Raw genomic sequence first — 26,804 nt, 5'->3', positions numbered from 1 at the left:
AGGTGAGCCCTCCTGTAGGATTTGTACGTGGCAACGCGTACAACCCCTCTCTGTACTGTTCATGATCCCACTGTGTCAAGTGGATTGTCGTTCACATACGAAGACGTGACGGTCCTCTTTAAGACCCACTGGAGGTAAGGTAATCTGACATTGCTATCTATCAAGTTGCCACAGAAGCTCTTATTTACATCACTGTGTCGTTGAACCCTCGTGCCTCCCGAACACGCTGGGATGGCATTACAGTAATGAGCCCAACAAGCTTCTGTTGCTTATTTTTAGGGTGTCAGACCAAAGAGTTTTTATTTTTTGATGCAATGACAACGACTTGTTGCGACGTCGCGAGGTCTGTGTTTATTTTCGTCGCGTTTGCAACACAAGACACAGTCGGGTAACGGTGTTTCACAGTGGACAGGGAGAACATTTTGAAACTTTGCGCGAAGTTTCTGACCGAGCATCTCAGTGGGTGTTGTTCTTACATTGTTTTAACATACACAGACCGTTAAGTAGTGAGCGACTTACTTTTTTAAGTTTGTCCCAGGACTTCTAAAGCTGTGCACATGCAGACAGGCAGGGGACTCCTGCGACCATAAGAGAAAGTGCTAGAAGCAGCTTTCTTGGTCTGACGTCACTGGGATGGCTACGACCCAGCTGGGGATGATGAGCAGCAGACTGGAAGTAAGGAAGTGTTTATGCGGCATAATTCCACAGAAGTCTGTTTATATTTCAGTTTGTGCTCGCATAATAGTATAACAAACAAACAAAACAAGCAGATTTTTGACTGATTTAAAAATGAAAAAAAAAAAAAAAATGAAACAGCAAGTCTGATTAAAAAGAGTATCAACAGCTGGTCTAAAGGTTAAATGTGTAGATTATACAGCCAATCCTTAAAATGAGCAAAGTTGCCACCATTGAATGAATGCCTTTTGGTTGAAAAGTTGCTTAAAAAACAAATGAACAAATAAAAAAAAATAAAAAACAACAAAAAAAACCACATTGTCAAAGCATGCTTATATCAATGTTCTGTTGCTCAGTTTATGAATTAATTAGCCGGGAACACAGCGAAGGCACAATATTTGTTTGAGGATATAAGGCTTCAAAAGAAAAGCCATGGCCTTTGTTCATGCTTTGCTAATGGCTCATAACGTCACTGAACACACAGCTTCAGTATGAAAGAGGTTTTGGTAAGTGATGCCCTGCAGTGATTTATACACAACACTGTGGTAGTAACTGGCTGCCATTGGAGCGCACATAAATGGGAAGCAGTGAATAGAGAGTCGTCATAAATTTGTCAGTAGCATTCAAGCCAGGAGGCAGATGCTTACTCAGTGGATGACGATGTCTTCTTACTGTAGATGCGGCATGTAGATAAAATATGATGAAATACTATAAGAGCGTCCCTCACTATCTGTTTTAAAGACTGCTCATCCTCCTCTGCTAAAATAAAGTCACTATCCTAGTCACTTATCCAAAATACAAAAGAAATAAACGCCTTGTTGTATATTTATATTAGTAACATGTAGTATTATATCATGAAAAGGCAGGGTGTGTTCAGTGTTTGTGTGTCCATTTGGGTGCATGCTTTTGTACGTTAGCGTAAGCAGGTTATAGCATGTGTGTATTAATACTCTGAGTCTCACTCTGTATACTCTCACCTGCTATATTTCCATAGCAATATGCTATATTTTGCAACATAACAATCGGCAACACTGCCAGATGGCAGTAAAAGTAGATGTCATCACAGTCTGGCTGCCATTTAGATGAGATTGAATGATAAATCTGATTCAACACACAAATCTTTCTCCTCCGATTTCTGTCCTTGTTGCAGGGTTGATTGAGCTTTGTTTGCAAATGCTCACTGCCTTTGTCTCACAGCAAGGAAATCTGATGAGTACTGTTTCTTTGTGTTTCTGTGAGGTTCGTTGCTAGATTGCTTCCCAACTAGAAATGTCCGTACACCTCCCGTGTGATGTTTAGTGGAAGTGAAAGTCTGTGCAGTCAGTGTGCCTCAACTCTGGATGGACTGAGTGTATCTGATGCTCACAGCTGATCCTGAGGCCATTCGTTGGTTAACTGATCAACTCTTGTCTGTTCGCGAAGCTTTAGAAAATATTTCAAGACGCACACAAACCGGAACTGATTTGTCTTGACAAAAGCTGAGCGTAGTTCAATTTAGGTGGAGTGTTTGGTTTTTTTTGCTGCCCACAATGGAATTAAAATGCACATGGGGCAAATCTGAAGACAAGTCTGAATCTGAAATGGTTTTCAGTGCTTGAAGAGAGTTTGGGCTTTTTTTTTAGGACAGCTGGGGTTTGTCTCAGCATGCTCACAGTCTGAGCAGCACATGCTTTATCTGTTGTACAACATGCATGTGCCAATCTGCAGATGCAACATGACTGGGTGTGTGTAGGGGGCGGGCACTGGTCAGGCTGATTACCATCGGCAGCATCAGCATTTGCATCTCATCTCGGTATGAATGGAGCTGGCAACTGGCAAGCAACTTTTCTCCTGGAGGACTTAAATTTTTCTGGCATGCGAATTCCATTCTGTGGTTTAGATAGCTCCTCTCGCATAGCGCCTGACTGATTACTGGTATCATCCGAATTCTGAACGTTTTAGAAAAATTTTGTTTATGTCCTTTTTCATTTATTAAATGATAAAATAGAAAGAAAAAATTAATGTAACTATCCACAACACCTATAAGACAAAGAAAAGAAAATCAATTTGATAGCTCTGTGACAGCAGAAGGTTTGAGTATTTAGTATTTTTCTCTGGAAATCACTGTTAGCAACACATGTATACCCTCTTCTTCTTTGTCTTCCTTATCCTAAAATTCTTTTTAGCTGCCATCGTATAGCGAATGCCCTGTGAAAAATCCTCTTAAATTCCTTATTTTTTCCTTGAAATTACTGAATATTTCAGTGAAGGTTTGGCTGACTTTGCATCGGTGTTGAAATATTCACACTGCAGTTGTCTTGACAACGCTCTCCCTATCTTATCATACAAGAACCGCTTTATTATAAAATGTTATTTTCTCTTATTTTCCTCTAAGCTTTCTGCTTTCCGAAGTCTTTCTTGATTAATATTACAATCATGTTTCCCTCAAAATGTAAAATAATTTATTTTGCTAATAGTTCTTGTCCACTAGTCCTGATGTGGCCACAGACTGCTGCTCCTCTGAGCAGCCAGGTTGTTTTTGGTAGGTTTGCAACAAATTTGGAAAAGTGGACTGTTGGGAATAAACGTTTGCTCCACAGGAACCCCTGCCCCATTGCAGACCTTGGATCCCGACTACTTTGCCAGAGTTTGGGCTGCTTTTGGTACTTATCTCTCTCAAGAAGCCACACCCACATTAAACATAGCTGAGGTCTGGAGAAACATAACCTATTTCTAACTTGCCAGGGAACCTACAGCTTGTTCAGGTCAGTTGTCCCATTTGTGTGATCAAAAAATGCAGTTTTTTTGTTTCAGTGCATTTTAGCAGAGCTTCGTCATTTTATTTAGATAAACGGGTGATATTAGTTCCTACACTTCTGCAACATGGAAAGATAGTTTAGCACTGTTTGAGCGAGTGTTCAAAATGCAGCTGTCCATATCTACCCACTTGCCTTGTCTTCTCCTCTCTCCTGCACTATTCCCAAATTCTGCTGAAATGCCAGACAGGGGTCAGGACCCGGACACATCCTTGTAGTTAACAGAACAGGATTCTTGTCCAGGAATGCAAAAAAAGGTGTTACAGCCTGCAACAGCAGGCACAACTCTCTTTGAGTTGTGCAGTTGTACTGGATGTAAATAACAAGGGGAAACACTAGGTCATCTAACTAGCAGTTTAGCACTGGTGCAGGAATTATTTGAGCCAGCACTCTTTAAGAAAACCATCGATAGTTAGAGATAACAGACTGAAAGCTAAGTTAAGTACAAGTAAAAATACATCTACAAGAAAGAGGGGTTCTAGAGTAAGGTTCTCACAGTGAAAAAAGTCCTGTATGTGTGTTTACAATAGTCCTGGACTCAAGTGAACACAGCCATAACAAGATGATCTTATCTGTGTGTAAGACCAAACGTATTAAACCACAGGAACAAAGTTTCTATTCAAATCTGATTGGGTGAGTTCCTTCTTTGTTTAACCTAAGTGTTAAAGCGATATTTCCTTTGGAGTTCATTCAGTATGTACCGTATCCATCCAAGTCATAACACATTGATCTGAATGTTTTTCACGGTAGTGAAACACAGTTCTGCAGACATGGTGAGTTTGTTTTGTTTGAAAGGATTGACTAAACTGATTCACTCCTTCAGCAAAAAGACCAAATAAGTTTGGTTCTGTGAACTGTGGTCCAGTTGTTCTCTGAACTGTTTGAAATACTGCAGGCACTGACCTAAATACCTACGCCCACTGTGGTGGGTTGCAGTGTAATAACTATAATTACAAACATTATAAAGCTAAAAATGAGTGAAATTGAGCTCTTTTTCATTGCACCAGCACGATTAGATTTGACTTGCTGTACAAGGTAATGGCATTTCACAGCCTTTTTCCAGAACTGCCCACTATTTGTAGATCACTTCACAGCAAGTCTTGAATGTCCGCCCTGCTGATTAGATGTATTTGTCACAAATAGACAAAATTCCACCGTCTCTCACCTCACTTTTTCAGTTTTTTTCAATGGATCGATAATGTCATTGACAGACAGTTGTGGAATTTTTTATTTTTTTTTTGTCGGAAGTCCGTAAACTAGTGTTTTATCCTGGAAAAATTTCTGTTACTTCCTTCAAACATGTCGTCATAGCGTTACTACAACAAAAGTGTTTTTGACTCGTATGTTAATTTGGAGTAATTTGCCAACAATAAAACATTTCCTTGTTGTATATCTGGTTAGCAGGTGTAATGATTTTCTTTTTAGCTGAAGTGAATTTGTCACAGAGGTGTGACCATAAAGCATCAATTTCACGCTTTAGAGTCTGGCTCTGTAAAGCCTTTGATTATACAGCGGTGCAGACAGAAGAATGCGTTTGCCCGTGCTTGTGTTTGGCTGCATGAATGCGTTTGTGTGTGCATGTTTCTCTCAGGCAACAGTAAACAGTCATCACCGAGAGTCGTGGTAAAACAGAGCTGGACAAAATCCACGAGGAGAAAGTGAAGCAGAGACGCTTTCACAAAGAAAGCCGCTCGCAGGTTCTGGTCTGTGAACAGAGAGCTCTCACAGCTCGAGTTCCTCTCGCCCCAGATAACTCCAATTACACAGTGTGGCCGTGCAATGGTTTTTTCACTGCTGTTTGAACCGAAGCCAACTGCCCAACTTTCTCTTTTCTTTATACTTGCTTGTAATATTTTGTTTAATATGTGAAAGACACCTCAGTTGTCTGTGCAATATGTGAGGTGTTGTGACACTTTTGTGCACGCTCTGCATTCAAAACTCAGTCTCAGCTCTGTTATGAACATCACTGGCCATCTGGTGGCCATGTTTGAAGTAATAAAAAAAAAAGAATGAACTTATAATGACCATACTGAACAACTGGCAGTAATGACTCATTCATAGGAAATGTGGCAATTTTCTTTTTGTGTTAGACTGTCAGCTATTTTAGTATGGAAATACAGAATCATTGTGTACGTTTCCAACTCGGTGCAATACTAATGGTTAAGCTTATAAATGCCAGAGTGTCAAAAAACATGATCACAAAAGGCTTTAGAGGAAGCTTGAGCAGCATGGAAAAAATCCTTTTTGGTTCTATGGTGACATGAAGTGCTTATGGGTTTTTTTTTTTGTTTTTTTTTTCAGGTTCTCAAACAAAAGAGCATGAAGTCTTTGTTTTTTATTCTCTCTTTGGTGCTGCTCTACTGCTGCTGGACCACACATGGAGAGATCTTCACCTCCATCGGTAGGTTTAAAGCCTTTTTTTGTTTGTTTTGAATCAAAACTTTTCATATTTAGATTTTTTCAGTTTGTAACTTTGTACTTCTTTTTGGCCACAGTCACACGACAAACATCCCCTTTCAATTCTGAGGATTTATATATCAAGACATTAAAAGAAAAAAAAATCATCTGGCACATCTGGTCATAAAAATTGTTAGTACAACTTCCAATGAACAACAAATCATGGAACATTACACAGAGTTATAAAACAAATTGCAGAAGCAGACGTGAGGGTAGACATGAGCAGTGATGTTGGAGAAGTAATTGTTGTTGCCCATCAGTCTGGGAAGGGTTAGAAGGCCATTTCCAACTGTTTCCAGTCCATCGTTCCAGAGTGAGAAAGATTCTCTACAAGCGGAAAACATTCAACAGTTTCCCGTCGTAATAGAAATGGAAATCCCTGCAAGTTCACTCCAAGGTCAGTTGGGTCTCCCTCGCCGTGTTCACATGAGGCAAATCAGCATTGAAGGATGAGAACAGGTAGAAGAACGCCCATGTGAGGCTCATGATATAAGAGGTCGCACTGACTATGATGATGAGGTGGCTGGCGCAGCCCATGCCTGAGTGAAAGACAAATATACTCTGAATGAGAGGGCAGCACATTGGAAGTATTCGAAGCTACAGCCTTTTCTGTGCAAAAAAAAGTGTCATGTGCACAAAGTTGGCTGCCCGGTGGTGTGGTGATCAGCACTGTCACTCTCACAGTGAGAGGGTTCCAGGTTCAACTCCCAGCTGAGGCCTTTCTGTGAGGACTTTGCAGGTTCTCCCTGTGTATGCGTGGGTTCTCTCCGACTTCCTCCCACCGTCCAAAAACATGCATGTTAGGTTAACCGGTGTCTCTAAAATTGTCCTTAGGAGTGAGTGTGAGCCTGTGTGTGTGTCTCAGTGTGGCCCTGTGATGGACTGGCGACCTGTTCAGGGTGTACCCCGCCTCTAGCACAATGACCGCTGGGATAAGCTCCAGCTCCCCCACGAACAGTCGGATTAAGCGGGTATAGAAAATGGATGGATGGATGGCTTGTTTTGGAAGGGTTACCCTGAGAAATCCTCTTCTCTCTAAAAGAGAGAGCATATCGGCACAAACGCCTCATACCAACTCCAGGATCAGTGGTGAAAGGGTGATGATTTGGACTTATCTACTATATGTAGCTTGTGTAAAGCAACTTTTAAAAATGTTGTTATAACACTGCTTTATTGTAAATGTTAATATGTTCTCTAATGATAGTGTATTCGACTAAAGAAGAGCAGATTATCTGCTTTAACCTTAAATGTATGTCTTTTAGTTGGCAGTGTAATATTCTTAATCTAAGGCGTCCCCATAGGCCACCAAGCACTCAAAAAAAGTCTGTCTGTATGACCTTCAGAGGATAAGGTTAATCTCTTGACACCACTTAAAAATAAATCACAAAACACCCTGCAAACATGCCAAAGAACATTTAGTTTACCTTTTGTGCAGCTCTTACTTTGTTTCATGTTTGAGAAGATGGCAGTTGGTTTATAAAATGTGTTACAATATTAACCATATCTCTCAGCTGGTTGCATCTTTTTAGCAATATGAATTGCACTGGTTTGCTGCACCTGCCTGGTCAGTTGTTCTTGTGCAATCAAAATCTTTAATTTTCCCTCCCTGAAATGTTTACAAAGCACATGAGACTCTGACAATATCTTCAACGTGTTTTGCAGTTTGTTTGCTGTCTTTCACCTCAGTACTGCAGAAACAGCGGTACCATAAGAAGTCATAAACGCACAGCAGATGCAATAAGTCGATGTAAAACTGTAAGCAGTTATACAAGCCGATGTTATGATGCTGCATTTATCTCCTGTGCTTTCTCTGCAGGCCAAATGACTGACTTAATCCACACAGAAAAGGAGCTGGTCAAGTCTCTGAGGGAATACATCAAAGCTGAGGAGTCCAAGCTTAGTGCTGTCAAAAGGTAGTGAGCCCTGCAACTAAGTGCCTGAACACAACTACTGTAGCAAGCTACAGTTTTAAAACATTTTAGTCCATCGATTAGATTTTTCTTCCATAATTCTCCACTGGGGAAATTTAAGTTATACTCTGCTTATGTTGTTAAACAGCTACAGTCATTAGTTGCATTTTATATTAAGATGTAGTAAATTCATGAGTAAAACACAACATACTGTGGAAGTGGTGTTTTACAGATGATGTAATAAAACATTTGTTTCTGCTCTACCAGTCATTTTTAGAGAAATTTGTTAGAGCTTGCTCTGTTTTTGCAATGCGTCAGCCCCCCATGTGCAAGGCTACAGTGTGTTCTTACTAAGTCATTTACACAATACATGGTTTATGTAGTGGAAAGCAACTTAAGCTTCTTTTAGCCAAAATCTTTTCACCACCATGAGGCCTCCCCAAGTGAAATTGTATGTAAATGTGCGCATATGTCTGTGGAATTGTACATATGCTTTTGTAGTATTCGAGACACTCTGTCTTTCTGTCTTTTAGCTGGGCCAACAAACTCGACACATTGACCAGAGTGTCCACCTCTGACCCAGAAGGTTACCTGGCCCACCCAGTTAATGCCTACAAACTGATGAAGAGACTCAACACAGAGTGGTCTGAACTGGAGAGCCTGGTGCTTCAGAGCCCCTCTGATGGTAAGGAAATATTTCAAGAACAGAAGGATGAGTCCGATATGGTGTGATTTGGCTTTGTTTGGGGCTTTAATGTTTTACTTTGAATAAAATGAACTGCCAGAGGGAACGTATGATTCTGTTATAACAATGTTACGTTATGTCAAATGCACCTGCCTGTGTGACACACTCAATAACATGAGTTACCTACAGGCTGGATCAAAATGAGCTACTTTATTTTAATCCAGCTTGGTTTCCGTTTCTCTTTCTTTGCTTTAATTTTCATTTTGAAACTATTTAAACTAGATTGAGTGCATCTTCTAATTAATGTCTGGCCGTCACCCATTTCTTCATTCTTTTTTGTGCAGTAACACTGAATTGATTTACTCTGTTTCACAAGAGGGGCATAAAACCATGTTTTATATGCGGCTCAGTACAGAGTGTGTGGGGAGCAGCAAGTTTGAAAACCAGAGAGGATGTGAGCAGAATCGTTTGTTTCGCTGTAATTTCTCTGGAAATTTCTGCTGTACAGCTTTTCTCAACAGCTATGTTCCCCAAATAAAGATATTAGCTGCGGCTGTTCCTCATCTCTACATATTTTGGCCATGTTCTCACTTAGTGTGTGTGTGTGTGTGTACACGTGTCAGGTCATAGGACTATATCGCATAAACAGCCCATATGTGTGGCCTCTACTGAGTACGTGGCCATGACTGAGAAAAAAAAGTGTATTTAATTTCAATGTGTGATTTTGTTTTTCTTTTGCTTTATTCACAATCTTTTTATACTAGTAAATGAAAACAAATTAACCTGTCATTTTCAGTAGACAGTTGAAAGAAAACTTGACACAGAAAGAACATTTTATTGTCTTGATGTTTGTCGTGTGCTAAAGAGAGACTTTTGCTATTATGCAACTTTGAATATCTTTTATTTATGGTGGAGAGGAAAAGAAGCAGAGAGAAGGGCTGACATGCAATAAAGAGCAACGAGCTTGGCCTCAGGTCAACTAACATTAGGACCTACTGCCTCCCTACATGAAGCAACCGCTCAGCCAACTGAGCTTCACTGATCTCTGTAACATCTGGCTTTTGAGTGCACCTGGAAAGTGTTAAATCAGCATTTAGACCCACATGAAATGACTGTGCTAGTGCACAGTCTTAATTGATGCCAGCATCCTTGGAACACAACGTCTGAGTGCAGGCGCTAATTTTCACAGAGGGTGCTGCAGTCTGAGTTACAGGTGTAGACGCAGCTCATTTATTCATTACAGAAGCAGATGTTCACCAGATGTAATGTCTCAAAAGGGTGCTTTGAAATTGAAAGCAACAACACATGGATAAAAAGATGAGACAGATCAGTTTTACCTGACCTCAAGACAGGTGGTAGCTCACATGCAGTCCTGCTGTGTGAGGCTGATTTCCACAATTCTGTCAAAGATAAACTAGCCTAATTATGTCTGAACGTTGTAATCATCAGGAACTGTGCTTCAACACACCCTGCGGTATGCAGTCTAATGCCTTCCTCTAATGTTCTCACTGCCTACAAGTTTGTCCCCTGAGAGGTAGTGGTTACTGGACTTGGTATGTTAATTCAGTTTTATTTATATAGCGCCAAATTACAACAAATGTTACGTCAAAACACTTCAAAGATACTCCTCTCCCAATATAAGCCAATTAAAATGAATTCATTGTAATCCAATCAATTACAATTCAATAAAATACAAATTAGGCTAATTCATACAGAGCCAACAACAAAATCCCATCCTGAGCAGGGCAGGAAAGAGAGGAAAACAAGCATTAACACCAGGACACCTGCTGAGAAACACAAGTTAATGACAACAGTAATGTTGTATGTACATGGAAAGTAAAGAGAGCAGAGGGAGGAAAGGTGGATTGTGGGAGGTCCTCCTGCAGTCTAGGCCTATAGCAGCATAACTGTTGGATGTTTCAGGGTCATTTAAACCATTCCTTTGTGTAAGTTCTATTAAAAAAAAAAAAAAAAGAAAGTTTTAAGCCTAATCTTAAAGGTAGAGAGGGTGTCTGCTTCCTGAACCCAAACTGGCAGCTGTTTCCACAGAGAGGTGCCTGATAACTGAAGGCTCTGCCTCCCATTCTGCTTTTAGGGGCCTGATAACTGAAGGCTCTGCCTCCCATTCTACTTTTAGAAACTCTGGGGACAACAAGTAAACCTGCAGTTTGGGAGCGAAGTGCTCTGTTAGGAAAATATCTTACAATGAGATCATTAAGATATGATGGAGCTCGGTATATGTGAGGAGAAGAATCTTAAATTCTATTCTGAATTTAACAGGGAGCCAATGAAGAGAAACTAAAACTGGAGAAACATGATCTCTCCTGTTAGTTCTAATCAGAACTCTGGCTGCAGCATTTTGGATCAGCTGGAGGCTTTTCAGAGAATTTGTGGGACAGCCCAATAATAAAGAATTACAGTAGTCCAATCCTGAAACAACAAATGCATGGAGCAGTTTTTCTGCATCACTCTGATTTTGGCAATAGTACAAAGGTGAAAGAAGGCAGTCCTAGAAACCTGTTTTATATGCGAGTCAAATGATAAATTCTGATGAAAAGCAACTCTAAGGTTCCTCACTGTAGAAGCCAAGGAAATACTATCTAGAGTAGCGCTGTGAAGCGCTCGGGTCCAAAGATAACAAGTTCAGTTTTGTCTGAAATTAGGAGCAGAAAATTTTGAGTCATCCTGGTCTTTATGTCTGTGAGACATGCTAATTATCTGACCAACTGATTAGTTTCACCTGGTTTCATAGATAAGTCTAACTGAGTATCGTCAACATTATAATGGAAATGTATTTCTAGTTGTAGTCCTCACAGCACAGAGATTAAATACAGTACTACTGGCAGTGGGAAAGGTTTTAATTAGCTTTATTTTGTAGGGGTACCTATTTTAAAAAAAAAAAAAAAAAAAAAAAAGGTTTCTCCAGTTTTAGCTTCTCTTCATTGGCTCCATGTTAAATTCAGAATAGAATTTAAGATTATTCTCCTCACATATAAAGCTCTTAATGGCCGAGCTCCATTATATCTTAAATATCTTATTGTAAGATATTTTCCAAACAGAGCACTTTGCTGCCAAACTGCAGGTTTACCCATTGTTCCCAGAGTTTCCCAAAAGTAGAATGGGAGGCAGAGCCTTCAGTTATCAGGCCCCTCTCTTGTGGAATAAGCTGCCAGTAGATGTCCAGGAAGCAGACACCCTTTCCACTTTTAAGATTAGGCTTAAAACCTTCCTTTTCGATAAAGCTTATAGTTAGGGATGGCTCAGGTAATCCTGAAACATCCCATAGTTAAGCTGCTATAGGCTTAGACTGCTGGGGGACCTCATCTGTCACACCTTTCCTCACTTTGCTCTCTTTCCCCCCTGTTTAATTTCTCAAATTATATTATGTACATGCAACATTATTGTGGTTATTAACTTGTGTTTTCCTGTTCCAACAGGTATCCTTTGAATGGTGTTATGGTGTTTTTCCCCCCTCTTTTCCCTCTTTTCTGTCTTCTCAAACCCCAGCTGGTCGAGGCGGATGGCCACCCTTCCTGAGTCTGTTTCTGCCAGAGGTTTCTTCCTGCTAAAAGGGAGTCGTTCCTTTCCACAGTCGCCTCAGACACACTCAGGACGGGAGATTGGACTGAAGACAAGTTTCGGTGCAATCTGTTGGTTTCCTTAGCTAGGATATTGTTTTTTGAATTGGCTCTATATGAATTGAATTACAATTGGCTTGAATTGGACTATATTATTTAAATGCCTTGAGATGACAATTGTTGTAATTTGGCGCTATATATAAAACTGAATTGAATTGAAAGGAATATTGTCTCAATCTTGACAGAAAATTGCCTAGATTATGTAATGTTAAATCTAAAATGATATCTATAAATCAGTCAGAGTTCAGTGCTGGGGCTCCGTCAGGTCTGAGTGCTTGTGTTAGCTTTGAACTTTGTTTATTTAGAGTTTTACTTGTCCATTTAATCATTGTCCTTCTCTTTGAGACAGTGGGGCAAAGTAAAACTGACTGTTTATTATTCAGATTTGGATATATTTTTTTCATTTGTATTACCATTCCCATCTAAAGCGTTCTTACTGTCTCTCCAGGGTTCATCTCAAACATATCCGTACACAGACAGTACTTCCCAGATGCGGAGGATGAGACGGGTGCAGCCAAGGCGCTGATGCGTCTCCAGGACACATACCAACTGGATTCTGAAGCGTTCTCCAAAGGAAAGCTGCCAGGTAACCATAGAATCATAGAATAATATGATGATTATAACTGGTGTATTTTTTATCTCTTTCTCAGTCTCCACTAGTTGCTCATTACATGATTTAAGACTTTTATTGGTTTCTCAGCAATTATGACTAGATTTAGGAATAAATACCTGGTCTGAGAACCACAACTTCTTTTCTAATTGCATTATGAGCTCACATACAAAAATGATTACATTTTATTCATACAACCCCTCATCACAGCCAAGATTCCATAGACACAGACTAAAAGATCTCAACCTTATAGTACACAGTTATACATCCATCATGGCCTTATATTTTCCACAAGGAGTTACTGAGATCAGAAATCCACATTTATGCACTTTAGGGATAATATGTACATACAAAGCTTAAACTGTAGCAAGTAGCTTTTGTGATTGGCTCAAGTTACCATGGTGATCTAGCAAGGTTAAAAGTGGGACCTGAAACCGCTGATTTTAGCCCTCTAAGCTGTTATTTTACATCCTTCTAGTGACTATGGGGGAAAAATAAAAAGCCCCTGGAAAAATATGGAAAAATATATAAATTATATATATATATATATATATATATATATATATATATATATATATATATGAATGAGCTAAATGTCAACAGGATAGTGATTGACAGGAAATGAGACCAAGTAACAAAACCAAGATGACTGAGAACATCTAGGGGTGATGACAAGGAATAGAAATACAACAGACTCGTAACGGAGGATTAAAAAGTCAAACTGAATACAAGGAATGGAAACAAAATACCAAACAAGAACAACTAACTAAACCAGAGCAAAGACTAAGGAGCCAAAAGACAGAAAACCAGCACACAAAAACCAAGGGCCATGTCATTGAAAACCAGCTTTGTAAAAGGGATTTATCAGTTTTTCACCAATTATTTTTTTCTCTATTTTGCTGGTGAGTTTTGTTTCTTGTGCTTTTTTTAGTTTATTAGAACAGGATGAGTAAGTTTGCAGGTACAGGACCAGCACGCACCAGGGAAGCTCCTGGATATTTTACTTATTATTAGTTGGAGAAGCAGTAAGAGCAATGGACTTTTAAGGATTTTGTTCGCTTACTTGCACCAGATAAATACAATATCAAAGTCCACAGAACTTTGACAAAACATTCCTGTTGGAGTTCACTGGATTTATGAATAAGAGTGTGAACTTGGTTTGCTCTGCTTCTGCTGCAGTTTAAAAAAAAACAACAGTATTTTGGACAGTAATTCAGTTTTATTGAATACATTTCCAGGTGTTCACTCTAACGCCGTTCTGACGGTAGACGACTGCTTTGACATGGGAAAGACGGCCTATAACGATGCTGATTATTACCACGCCGTGCTGTGGTTTCAGCAGTCCTTGAAGCAGCTGGATGGTGGAGAGGAAGCTGTGGTCTCCAAAGCAGAAATTTTGGACTACCTTAGCTATTCTGTTTACCAAATGGGTGACCTACCTCGAGCCATTGAGCTGACACGGCGGCTGGTGGCCATCGGTAAGGTGCAGTTGAAACGTGCCGATTATCTGTTTTTAAAACCATAAGCAAAGGATGAAGGAAACTAAAATAACGTCTCTTGTTTTAAGATACCTTCATTTGTTATTTTTTCCCCCATGATACACACTGACACATATAAGCTAAGCAATGTAACCACAGTCCTCTTCTGTGTTGTAATTGATGGTTCCTCTCTTTCATGCTTCACTAATCACTACAGTCTACCCTCCTCTCTGTCTGTGGTGGTGCTCTGTGCTTGCCAGAGCAGCAGGGTGTTGTCCACTCTAAGGAAGGGCTTATGGTTTCAAACAGTTATTTCTGCACCAAGGCATTCCTTTTGGAGTTGTGGTGTCCTTGTTTACATGCCAAGTGAAGTCAGTAGAGGCAGAGCAGATGCAGACCTACTTTGTGTCATCGAGTACAACAAAGAGCACATTAAAAAGGCTCATACAACAGGTCATACGTACAGATTTCTCTCGGCTTTTGCACAGACAGCGAATAAACAATTTAAAAGAAGGTTAATTAGATGTCCACAGGCACATTCAAACCAGTCTTTTTGTAAAGACAAGGCTCAATTATTGTTGGTCGCAAAGTTACCATTTACAGAAAAAGAATTTAGGAATTCTCTTAAACATTTAGAAAGAGAAGCAGAAGCCCCACAGAACGTAACCAAAGCAATGTCAAAGGAAATAGAAAAAGAAAACGATGGGTCTTTATGAAAAAACATTAATGCGACAGTAAATAACAGATTTGACAGGGAGAAGCACAAATCATAATAAAGAAAGGGGATTAAAGGGATCAAAAATGAATTTGTCGTTGTCTAATTAACCACATTAATAACTCGTAAACCAACACTGGTTAATTAAGCATTATTAATTAAGCATTTATCATTATACCGATATATCTCTTATTTGAGTTTTTATAAGTAGATGAAGAATTGCAGAAAGAGAACACACAAAACATATTCATACAGTAAATTGTGTCTCTGGATTACTGTCGAAATAATGAGTTTTAATTGCACCCAGCGAGGGCCTCAACTAAGTTTCTGCCCCATTATTTACTTACTGTTGTCGCTGTATATCCATACGCAAAGTAGCGTACAGAATATTGAAAATGTACCATCAAGGTGAGTGTTTGGACTGCAACAAATTGAAACTTAAAGACCCTCTTGCACACGTGTCTTCAGATTGTTCGATCGTGGCCACTGTTGATCACCGACAGGCAATCCAATCGCCTGAGAGGAGGGGCGCAGTTACGTCAGCTTAAAGAAAAACAACAAAATAAAAACTAGATAAAAGGTAAAGAAAGATATTATAGCACACCACTTGTGGCGCAGAGAAAAGTGTTTGGCAAGCAAGCAAGAAGATAAAGAACAGAGGAGACAAAGAGAGCCTGCATCTCCGAAAAAAAAGACTCAACAGGGTGTAAATAAGAGTTTAATATTCACTCCTCAGTTGCATAGATCAAAGGGCTCTGTATGCAGACATGTTGCTCCATCAGAAACATTTTTAGGTACACAGTCAAGTGCAGATTTTTTTTCTTTCAACATCTTCTGGCATTAAATTAATTGAAGATCGCCTTAAAGATCTCCATTTGGGGAAAAAAATAAAATAAATCATGATTCTCCCTTCGATAGATGATCCGATCAAAAATCACTCCATCCCTAAGCTATTTTTAATACACATGAGCTTAAGACCATATGCTGAAGTATTTGTTAATAGACTGCAAGTCTCTGTTCAATAAAGATATTGCATACCACATGTTTTTTTAATGTTATGCAGCACCAATCCCAGCACGTTTATTTAGCTTTAAGTTACCAGAGAGCTTACATCTCTTGAGGTGACGGTGCTTGTTTCGATAAGATGATAATATTCCACTTGTGTAACAATTGTGATCATATCTGATCTGTGATTCAAGCTTTCCTGTGTATGGGTTCCAAGATTTTAGCTTGCAGATATGTTGCTCTCATACTTGTCAATGAGGATGAAATGTATTTCACATTAGCTTCTCTACAAACCACAAGAGGGAGATGCCAAGGACTGACAGAGTTACATGAAGGATTTATCATAGAGTTGTCAGAATATCATGAGTAGTTCAGGTAAATTCTTTTACTTTTCCAATGTAGTCAAATATAAAAACACTCTGAGTGACACTTAAATGTGGCAGTAAATTTGCTTTATACCCCATTTTGTAGTTGAATCTGTGATCGATTTAAGTTTGCAACGATTCAGAAGTAACTATAAACTGATTTCTGAGAAGCACTTTATATTCTAAATACATTTAGTAAAATAAATACTTAAAATGATGACGATTCAGAAGTGTTCAAAGGACAGTAGTTACCGTCAATCACGAAAGACAAACCCTATACAAAATGACTAAATGACAGCACAGTCAGTTGTAGAAGTTTAAACTTTTATCATATAAGATTTATGATGTCAACACACAGTAGACAGAGCTACTTAGAATACTTTCAGCTGAGAGTATTAACAAACCATCCTTTTTACACTGACAGACCCTACCCACCAGAGGGCAGGAGGAAACCTCCGTTATTTTGAGCGGCTGCTGTTCAAGCAGCTTGATGAGCTGAACCAGGCCTACCAGCCTGCCTCTGAGGAGCCCATCCAGCTGGGGACCTACAGCAGACCTAAAGACCATCTCCCAGAGAGGGAGACCTATGAGGCTCTCTGCAGAGGAGAGGGTCTTAAAATGGTGAGGCATGCAGAGAAAATGGTGGATGTAATGTGCAATCATCTGAGTTGAAAACACAGACTATTGTTCTTTAACTATAGTATAACAGCTCATGTGTTTGAATTGTTTTCTTACTGCTTGACCAACTTTATCCTTGAGATTTAGTTATCAGGCAGATGTCCTGACATTTTAGTTTGCAAGTCACTTTTACTACTCAGAATGTGTTGTTCCTCAATGATGGCAAGCCGTCTTGGCCCAGATGCAGCAAAGCAGGTCCAAGCCTTGATAACACCACAAAGATGGGTCAGTAATTAAATGGGGATCTAGCAGTCTTTTATTTTTTCTTTTTTTTTCTTTCTCAAATTATGACACTTGTCATTTAAAGTGACAAAAACGATTTTTTTGGATTTAGATTTCTTAGGTCCAATACCAAAAATCTAATTTAATCTCACTACATGTTGTGAAGATCAGACTGAGAGATACCTGCTGATTTAATTATGATCTTCATATTTTACCAGACTGAAGCAAGGAGGAGTCGTTTGTTCTGTCACTACCGTGATGGCAACATGAACCCTCGTCTTCTGCTGAAGCCCGTGAAGGAAGAGGACGAGTGGGACAGCCCCCGCATTGTACGCTACCTGGACATGCTGTCAGATGAGGAGATTGAGAAGATTAAAGAGCTGGCTAAACCAAGGGTGAGACTAATGATAAATAAAAATAAATGTTTGATTTGTCCTAATTTGTTTGTACTGAACAAACTTGAGTTTTTACCTACATAGTTTAGGATTGTGGTGTAAATCAGGTGTTAAATTATGCTTGTACACTCTTAAGAGATGAATTCAATCACTACACCTTTCATTGTTTAATTTAAAATTGGTCCTCAGAACAAAATACCAAATTTCCTATCTTCACTGGTTCTTTCTTTAAGGAACCATATTCTTCTATGTACCTGTTTTTTTTTGCCCCCTTTTTTTGTCTAGTATTTCAAACACAATTGTAACAGTTGGCACTTTTCCCTCTATAGACAAGAATGTGATGCTGACTCATTTTCTACAAATATAAATGCTTCTGGCTTGATGGAGAAAAATTGCTCTTGATTTTAAGAAAAGAAAAAAAGACAAATTATGACATTTTAATTTAAAAAATCTGTTTTCCATTTGCTGCAAGAAATAAACACTATGTTAGACTATGACTCTGTTCATATAAAGTTACATTAGACTTCATTAGACTATAATAATTCACTGTTACACAATCAACATTGGGTCTTTTCTAAATCTGCAGAATGTTCCTCTTTTTATTACTTTTTATACCCAGACATTGGGAACCTGCTCACATCACCCGCCCTTTGTTCTATCACACCAGTAACGTTGGTTGGAGGTCTACAACAAGCCCTCTTTTAAATGTTCCTGGGCTGCACTTAAAGTTGGATCCAATGTATACTTTTAATGAGCTGCAAAACACGATCAGCTTGCAGACAGACTCCTGTTTACATACCACTGAATGCTTTTTACAAACTGCCTTGAAAGAAACTTGTAGCAGTTTTACAGTCTCTATCCATTCTGGATGGGGAGAAGTTCCAAGTCATGTTGAAAGAGATGCTGCGCACTTTCGTCATTTATTTGTTTCTAAATATCCCCAAAGGAGTTTCTATCAGGAAATGTTTCCTGTTTTTAACACATGCTATGAGTGTTAGACATTTCATTTATGCGCCTTCAGCCAGCTCACAAATAATTCCATCAACTGGAACTTAATACTGCTGAAAGGGCAGCGTAGGTGAGAGACATCCGAATATTTCACTATTCAAAAGTTAAAAGAAGATTGAGGCGGGGCAGAAAATCTTTTGTCCCTGAACTTTTTATTAGTGCAGATAAGAGTGGTTTCTTTGTGTCACTGACGCATTTACAACACGTCATACAGAACTATGATTTGTACATCCAGATTATATTTAAACCGTTTTCTGAATTCTGCACATAAATATCAGATGTTTTTTTTTGACCGGTTTAGTATTAATGATGTGGTTTTGTCAATGCAAGAAAAAACTTGTGCAGCAAAAATGGAAAGTGAGTAAACTCTGGTGTTTAATGTTCACTTTCTGACTTTTTTTGCATTTCAAGCTTTCCAGAGCTACTGTCCGAGACCCCAAAACAGGAGTCCTGACTACAGCCAACTACAGGGTATCAAAAAGGTAAGTCATTTAGGGGGAAAGCGCCTTGGGTTTTCCCTTGTGGCTCATTTTAATTTTCTTATTTCTGCTGGTTGCAGAGAGCACAAATCACTTTACAGATTTCTGTAAATGATATGAGGAACTTTGATTTGGGTATTTAAGGACATCATATTAAATAAACATCAGTATAAGTGTGTTTGATTCTTAAATATCATAAGTGAAAATCATTAGCCTTGAATGATAAGACTGGTCTTCATTAAACTGAAATGAGTTGTGATAATAGGTAATTCTGTACAGTTTTGTAGGTTGTATCAGGCAGAGAGGGAATATTCTAGGTAAATCCCTCTCATGAGGAGGTTGTTTTAGATAACAAAAGGTTTTATGGGAAGTGAGAAGGAATGAGTGGACTGCTGAGAAAGAGAAGCAACATACTGTGGATCGTCTGGTAAAAACCCTAGAGAAAAATCAAGTTATATCAAGGCTAATTGGTGATGAGGAGCATATGAGAGTGGGTCCATAACCTCTGTGTCCACCTTTAAACGGTATTTGGACACGTGAGCGATTGTTGTATCACAAAAAGAAAGACGCTGAACATGCACACAGTACGGGCTCTGAGACGGTGCACACAGCTCTGAACGCTGAAGTTTCACCTGAAAGAGAGCTGTTGTTCTCATCTGGAGCTAATGTGGGACACTCTGTTCAAATTGTCTTTTAATAAGATTGGATTCATTTTTTTATTTTTATTAATTTATTTTTTTTATAACAGAATGATGTTCTAATCCTTGTCAGTGCTATTATTTCTGCTCCATCAAATTAGGTGATTTATACAGAGGCGTGTCTGATTTACAAGAAAAATATGATAAAGCAAGATGTCCATTAGGGTTTTATGTGTGTGTACTGTGTATTAATACATGCTGATTTCTTCAGTGCATGGTTGGAAGGAGAGGAGGACCCTGTAATTGAAAGAGTTAATCAAAGAATAGAAGACGTCACCGGTCTCACAGTACAGACTGCAGAGTTACTGCAGGTAATGTACTTAATTCTTCATTCTATTCACTTGACATGCAGTCGATAGGAAGTGTCTGTCAGATGTCCCATCAGATATATTGCACATTTGTTCATACACACACTCCGTCTGCAAGCTGAGTGTAATGACCTGTGAGATATGTAATGACCAATGAGATAATGACCTGCTGGGAAAAAAAACTGCTGAAAACCTGATTTGATGAGGTCAAGAATTGACACTAATTCACTAACAAATTAAGCAGGAACAAACAGCCAGCCAGATAGTTTAGGATTTCCATCTGAGGTGCCAGAATAACCATTCTGTGGTGCATGATAGTCACAGGTTTCTCAGTAGGATGTCTTACGTGGTCATAGGTCATTAATCCTACATGCCTAAAGAAACATTCAAAGCACGATGTAGGATGTCTCACATAGTTCAAACTAGGACATCGTACAAAGGAATCTGACTATTGTGTGACATGGACTACTTATTCTGGCACCAGATGGAAATACTGAAACTCCCAAGAAACTATCACACCAAGAAATATAACAAGCAACCTCCCCATGCGGAATAGCTGAGGAAGCAGGGCTTGATCAAGACATCTATCTTTTGGAAATCTAACGTTACATTTATAGATGAGAAGGATTCATTTCAAAGTAACAGTAAAATGTAAGAAAATGAACTGAATAATGTTTTATCAAACATTAAAATGTGTACTTTGAATTACAAATAACTTTGGCAGAAGATGAATTAATCAAACATTACAAAGACAACTATGGGCCAAAAAAGCTGTCCACCGCAAAGGCCAGGAACAGATATTTTTACTTTTAGCAGCAGCGTGTCCATCCAGAATAAATGTCAGTAGACATTTGTTTTTACTGGAACATTTTTCTGTCCAAAGAGTCTGTTAGATATCGGTATGACATTATTGATAGCTCAGTGTATACTGTTCCTGTTTGACAGAAGAACAACCGTGCTAGAAGCTTTGATAACAAAAAAAACAATATATGCTTTTATCAGCAACTCTTTGGAGAGTTTCTGATCGTAACAATTTTAAGTTTTAGTTTATATGCACAAGTTCAATTATGAACCAGGCAAGGGAAGGAGATCCAGCACGTTGTCCGCTGGACAGTAGGTTTTATTCCATACTTCTTTTTATCAATCATCGTTGTGTGTGACCGACCAGGTTGCAAACTATGGAGTTGGAGGACAGTACGAGCCACATTTTGACTTCTCAAGGGTGAGTTCCCCTTTTTTTGGTGCATTGATTTCCCTAAAGTTACCTGTCTTATAAAGCCCAACATTTTCTATGAAAATCTGTGTTGTTTGCTCTGCATGGCATATCTTTCAACAATCAGTGCATTTCCTCAGCACTTTATCATTCAAGTAGTCTTCAGATAGAATGCAAAATAATGAACAATATTCTTCTACTGTATGGATAACCCTTAAAGTCATACTAAGCAGTTACTATTATCAAACATTGCATTCAAACTTCACAAGTTCCACTTAGAAACAAGAAGGAGACAGCAGTTTGAACTGACTGCTATGTTTTTATCATCCTGTCATAGGCTGATGTTAATTCACCCTCTTCCCAAAGGTTTCAGCCCATAAATGTCTCAAACACATGCAGAAATACATACAATGGGCGATGTCTCTACAGAAAACATGATACAAAGAGATGGCATTTGTTTGAGCCTGTATATATTTTGACTTGTTCATATTTAGAATATCCTGCTCAGTATGCCTTTAAAGACATAACTGTTCAACTGTTTTGTACCCTCCTTCGAATGTTAAGGAGAGTGCAACATCTTCAATTCAAAAGTTATCCGTGTTACCTTTATAGTACGTTCCTTATCTGCTTTAAAACATTCAACTTGAAGTTGTTTTAAAGCTAGAGGAAAAATCCAAATTGTCGTAGAAGCCTAAGATTTGTGCCTTAAGTGGCGGGCTCCGAAGTGAGACTTTACGATGATGAGTTAAACATATAAACATCTGTTGCAGCGTCCTTTTGACAGCAACCTCAAGGTCGATGGAAATAGACTTGCTACCTTCCTAAACTACGTAAGTAATGTGTGTGCTGTTTTTGTCGTGTATTTTACTCTTAAATTTTATCTTTGTAGAAGGATGAGCCTGATGCTTTCAAAAGATTAGGCACTGGAAATCGTGTGGCAACTTTTTTAAACTACGTAAGTACGTACAATCAGTCGCCGCTAATTGAGGGCCAGTGGTGAGAGCCTCCTGGAATCAACTTTTGTTCTGGCTTCATAAGTATAAGCATAAGCTCTGGTTCCATCATGGACTTGAATTGGTTAACTTTTTATAGAAATGACCCCTAATTTGGCATTACAGCTTTGTAGTTCCCATTTAGAATTACATATTCATCATTTGATGCAAGACTGACATTTCAACAAATTGTTTAAAGAAGTCTAAAGTAAAAAAATAGCGCTGGAGAAATCCTTCATCACCCGTGTGTTTGAGAAGCCTTTTAGATAAATATACAAATGAAGTTTCTCTGTCAATCAGTTTGAGTGCTTATTGTAGAGAGTTCTGTTTACCTTTAACATGCTGACAATGAAAGCCACTACTGAATTGTCCCTTACTAAGAAAGTCAGTGTGAAGCCATATTATGCACAGAATGGCCCATTTAACATCAGTGTATTATAAAATGTAATATACAATAAAGGAGGCGAAGATTTGTTATGCATCTGAAATCCTTTATCAGAATGGTCAAATATTTCATTCTCAAGACCAAAGCAACTGGGCACCACCTTCACAGAGTATTTTTGAAATCTTCAAAATAGTTAAATTTTTCATTTGAAACATTTGATATAATGTGTTTGTACTATTTTGAAAACTAAATTTAGACTGAATTTAGAATGAATTGCATTCTGCTTATTAAATATTAATCTGTATCTCAACGAAATGCTTTGACAAAAAGCTTTTTTGGTCATAAGGTGTGGATGGGAAGAATCAGACCAGAATATGATAAGAACGTGGCTTTCTGCAAGGAAAATTTCACAATATTGTAATAGAAATTACACAAAGTATATAAAGGTGTGATTTTCTTGGATGAAAACATTAAGAGAATCGGAGTTTGATTCCATTAACTGCTCTAAAATAGCCCAGAGAATGTTCTGTGTGACGCTGAAACACATGAAACACTGACTGGTGGAGAAATGTTCTAACATGATATGATAATCTATGAATGACCTTGCCTGAATAACATGATAGCACTGCATTGTTTTTGTCTAACAGCTTGATGTGTATGTATACATCCTGTTGCTCTTTTAATTTCTCCAATATGGCTCAAATGTTCACTTTGAGCATGAAACGATAACATTTGGGGTTTTATTTTTAAAATTTTCATCAATTACTGCAAAGATTTCACACAAATATGTACATTTAGTTTTTAGTGCTGTAACTCTGACACAGAATGGCAGATTCTGACTTTATTTCATAGTGTGCCCGTCCTTTAAATTCTTTCAGGTTCTTCCTTACAAATATTATTGCTCTAAACAGACAATCAGCGTAAACTCCAGCTCGACCGTGGTGGTAACTTGTGTTTCAGGATTGTTGGTGCGATGCGTGCTGAAGTGAAAAAGTTGCACTTAAGTTAGGTTAAGTTAGCACAAAGTAACCACTTTGATGTCTTTTCTCAGATGAGTGATGTTGAGGCGGGAGGTGCCACGGTCTTCCCTGACTTTGGTGCAGCAATTTGGCCCAGAAAGGTGATTACAGTCGGTGTGTTCCATGTCTCTGTGTTGTTCACGTGACTGGGTCCATGTGAGAGAGAGCCAAGTATCAACTGTGTGTGATGCTGGTCCCTCCAGGTTGCTATGCTCCCTCTACATTGTTCTGTATTGCACTGCAGTCCACCAAAGACAACAGAACTTTTGAAGCTGATTGATTGGATTATTTGGGAAACAAATAATTCTCAGCATTAAGCTCTCTGTGCTTCAGGTCATCTGTAACCAGTCTCTCTTGTTCACAATAGCTTTCCCGATAACTTTAGCCTTTTGTCATTTCTCCCCAGGGGACTGCAGTGTTCTGGTATAATCTCTTCAAAAGTGGAGAGGGAGACTACAGGACCAGACATGCAGCCTGTCCTGTTCTAGTAGGAAGTAAATGGGGTGAGTCAAAGTTCAGGCTGGATAAAGATTTGTGGTACATTTCAGGAGGATAGAAACCGACCAAACTGTGACTGAGATCAGCTTGAATGAATGTGAATGACTTAGACCTTGGCAACATATCTGAACCGATAAAGGCTTTCTATGGCGTTCAGACATCAGTTACTTTTCCATTACTGTTGTTCAAAGCCTCATGCAGATGTGTTAGTGACAGTGACATCAACAATTCAAGTATGTTTTCTTTGTGTTGAAGAAAATGTCTGTTGACTTCTAAAATAAACATCAGAAATGTATTGATTTTTCATAAAGACAAATGTTGTAGAACAGCCAAGACATTGTGATGATGTTGGCCCATATTTTGCCCAACTTGGAAACCTCCTTTGAGACGACGTTCCAACTCAATTGGAAGCTAAATGATTATCTCCAAAAGTATCCTTCCCTGGACTCCATCAGTGGTATTAACCTGTGTGGACAGTTTGGGCCACCATGACCTTTTTAATGAAAGTCATTGGATATTTATCTGAAAGGTTAAAAAAAGACCTCCAGTCATTGCTTTTATGTATAGTGGTGCTTCCCTCAACAGAAAATATCCTTTATGTTATGTATATTTGTTCAATGTAGATACACTTGCAATCAAGAGTTTCTGCATGACAAGAGGAGGCTTGTCTGAAATATAAGACATTTCTCATATGAGAACAAGGAAATCAACCAAAGCCTGCAGTTTAAACACAGCACCAGTGTACTGGGCAGCCTTAATCAGTCAGTTCAAATTAAAACTCTACCTGGAATCATTGCAATTTTGCTTCTGGACTATGTCACATTACAGTTGAAACGAAGCAATCACTACCAGGGGTTTCACTAAAATGCTGCATTATTTTTCTTAGTTGTTCCACATTTTTCTTCATAACTTTATATATTCATAATTTTTTATGAGAGAGTGGAGAAAGACTAAAAGCTCATGACCCAAAGTGAACCTCATCATCTGTTACACACGGTGGAGGCTGTATTATGGTATGGGACTGGGTCAGCAATGCTTACTGATAAAGAGCCTGCTGATATAAGCAGGTGGAGGTTCAGTCAAATAGAAGTCAGACTCTAGTTTAACTCTAGAACTTCTTAGAGAAAAGAAATGAAATATTCTGAAATGGTCAATGGATGCCATGAGCTCAACCAAACTGGGAGAATGACTCACAGATGAGCAGCAACAGAAGACAGCTTCAGTAAAGGACTGGCAAACTGTGGTAAAGGTGCGCTCGGTGATGCCACGCGTTGACTTAGAAAAAGAAAAAAAGCTACTATTCCTAAGTGGTTTAATTTTGTATTAAAACTTCCAGTAATATTGATTTCCTTCTAATACACTTTGGTGTACAAAGGCAACATCGTGGAAAGTTCTGTCCTCGTTCAAATGGTCTGTTTATTTAGGAAAGAAATGAGGAGACATTGAGATTATACCAGAAACCCTTTTTGAAATTGAATTTGTTGTAATCTTAAATGTAAGGTTATTACAAAAGTCTTTTCTATCTCTGGCCCTCATTTGTTCTATTTTCCGTTTTGTCAGTGTCCAACAAGTGGATTCATGAACGGGGGCAAGAGTTCAGGAGACCATGTGGCCTCACAGAAGTGGACTAACGTTTACTCCCCCTCTTACACACACACTCTCTCTCTCTCTCTCACTCTCACACACACACACACACACACATTGTAGTGCCTTGATTTTGGCAACAATGCAACAAAGACGCCTTGTATAACGCTTACAAAAGTGTTTTCTCACTCAACTTGGCTGCTTTCTTGAAAAAATAGTCGCATGGGAAGGTTCAACCCTCCACTGTGTGGGATCTGAATTTGAGAATATCATCTTTTTATCAGAAGTTGTAGAGCAGCCCCGTCACTCCGACCCTTGAAATGGGTCCATTTGATTCGGTGAATCAGAGAAAATTAGAATGAACAAATCGTTTTTAGTTTTTCAATAAACATATTTTATTTTGACAGAATTCACTTCAAAGGTAGAAGCCCTCCACCAGATCATGGAAAAGAAAAACAAAACACACGTACACAAAAAACAACAATACCATTTAGTTTCGCCCTGAGGTGAACATTTGAATCTTCCCACAGCATCTAACAGCTATGAGCATTACATGAGAAACAGAAAATCCAATATGTTAGCTGATAAAAATACAGTTAGCCTTTTATTTGATGCAATGTTTGTCAGGCAAGGTTATTTACATTTATTTGAATTGTATTTGCACATTTCTTAACCGTTTTATTTGTATGTACATCTTCCAGGTAAGAGCAGTAACTGAGTTAAGAAAAAAAAACTTTTAGATTTGAATAACGAATGAAGCTAAGGTTTTGTCACCATTTTTGGTTCATGCACACAACTGTAGATTATTATACCACATTCCAAATGTACTGAAAATAAACATGTGCTCACTGTCAATGCGAATAAATGTCTCTGAATTAACATCCAAAGTACCATGAACTTTAGCACATTAATATAAGTGTTTCATCCCTTTCTGGACCCTGGCAGAGAAATGCTTTTTCTCCAAAGCATTTGTTTTTTATTTATACTGTTTA

At 38.6% G+C, this 26,804-nt stretch overlaps 1 protein-coding gene across 3 annotated transcripts; it reads left to right on the top strand.

Annotated features, from left to right (window-relative positions):
- LOC140279708 (prolyl 4-hydroxylase subunit alpha-2-like) lies at positions 1-26,667 on the top strand. 3 transcript variants are annotated; one of them, XM_072374869.1, is made up of 16 exons: positions 1-139; positions 5,772-5,871; positions 7,744-7,840; positions 8,371-8,522; positions 12,609-12,746; positions 14,009-14,248; positions 16,758-16,954; positions 17,452-17,628; positions 19,048-19,118; positions 20,025-20,124; positions 21,290-21,343; positions 22,105-22,164; positions 22,224-22,289; positions 23,763-23,831; positions 24,137-24,233; positions 25,789-26,667. In XM_072374869.1, exons 2-16 carry the CDS (start codon positions 5,790-5,792, stop codon positions 25,857-25,859), a joined length of 1,671 nt encoding a protein of 556 aa, XP_072230970.1. In that variant the 5' UTR covers positions 1-139; positions 5,772-5,789; the 3' UTR covers positions 25,860-26,667. The 3 variants fall into 3 exon arrangements, with proteins under 3 accessions (XP_072230970.1, XP_072230968.1, XP_072230969.1); XM_072374867.1 differs by lacking the exon at positions 22,105-22,164; XM_072374868.1 differs by lacking the exon at positions 22,224-22,289.
- The last annotated feature ends 137 nt before the right edge of the window (positions 26,668-26,804 follow it).

This window comes from Leuresthes tenuis, unplaced genomic scaffold, assembly GCF_036924035.1.
Source record: "Leuresthes tenuis unplaced genomic scaffold, fLeuTen1.0.hap1 SCAF_21, whole genome shotgun sequence".
Taxonomy (NCBI): Eukaryota; Metazoa; Chordata; class Actinopteri; order Atheriniformes; family Atherinopsidae; genus Leuresthes; species Leuresthes tenuis.
Note: the sequence above shows the minus strand (reverse complement) of the source record. Positions and strands in the feature narration are given on the sequence as shown.

Excerpts from the sequence above, each read along its gene's own strand:
- LOC140279708 (XM_072374869.1), top strand. The coding sequence starts at position 5,790 with ATGAAGTCTTTGTTTTTTATTCTCTCTTTGGTGCTGCTCTACTGCTGC. Across the intron at positions 7,841-8,370 it reads AAGCTTAGTGCTGTCAAAAG|CTGGGCCAACAAACTCGACA; the intron begins GTAGTGAGCCCT and ends TCTGTCTTTTAG. Across the intron at positions 22,290-23,762 it reads TGGCAACTTTTTTAAACTAC|ATGAGTGATGTTGAGGCGGG; the intron begins GTAAGTACGTAC and ends GTCTTTTCTCAG.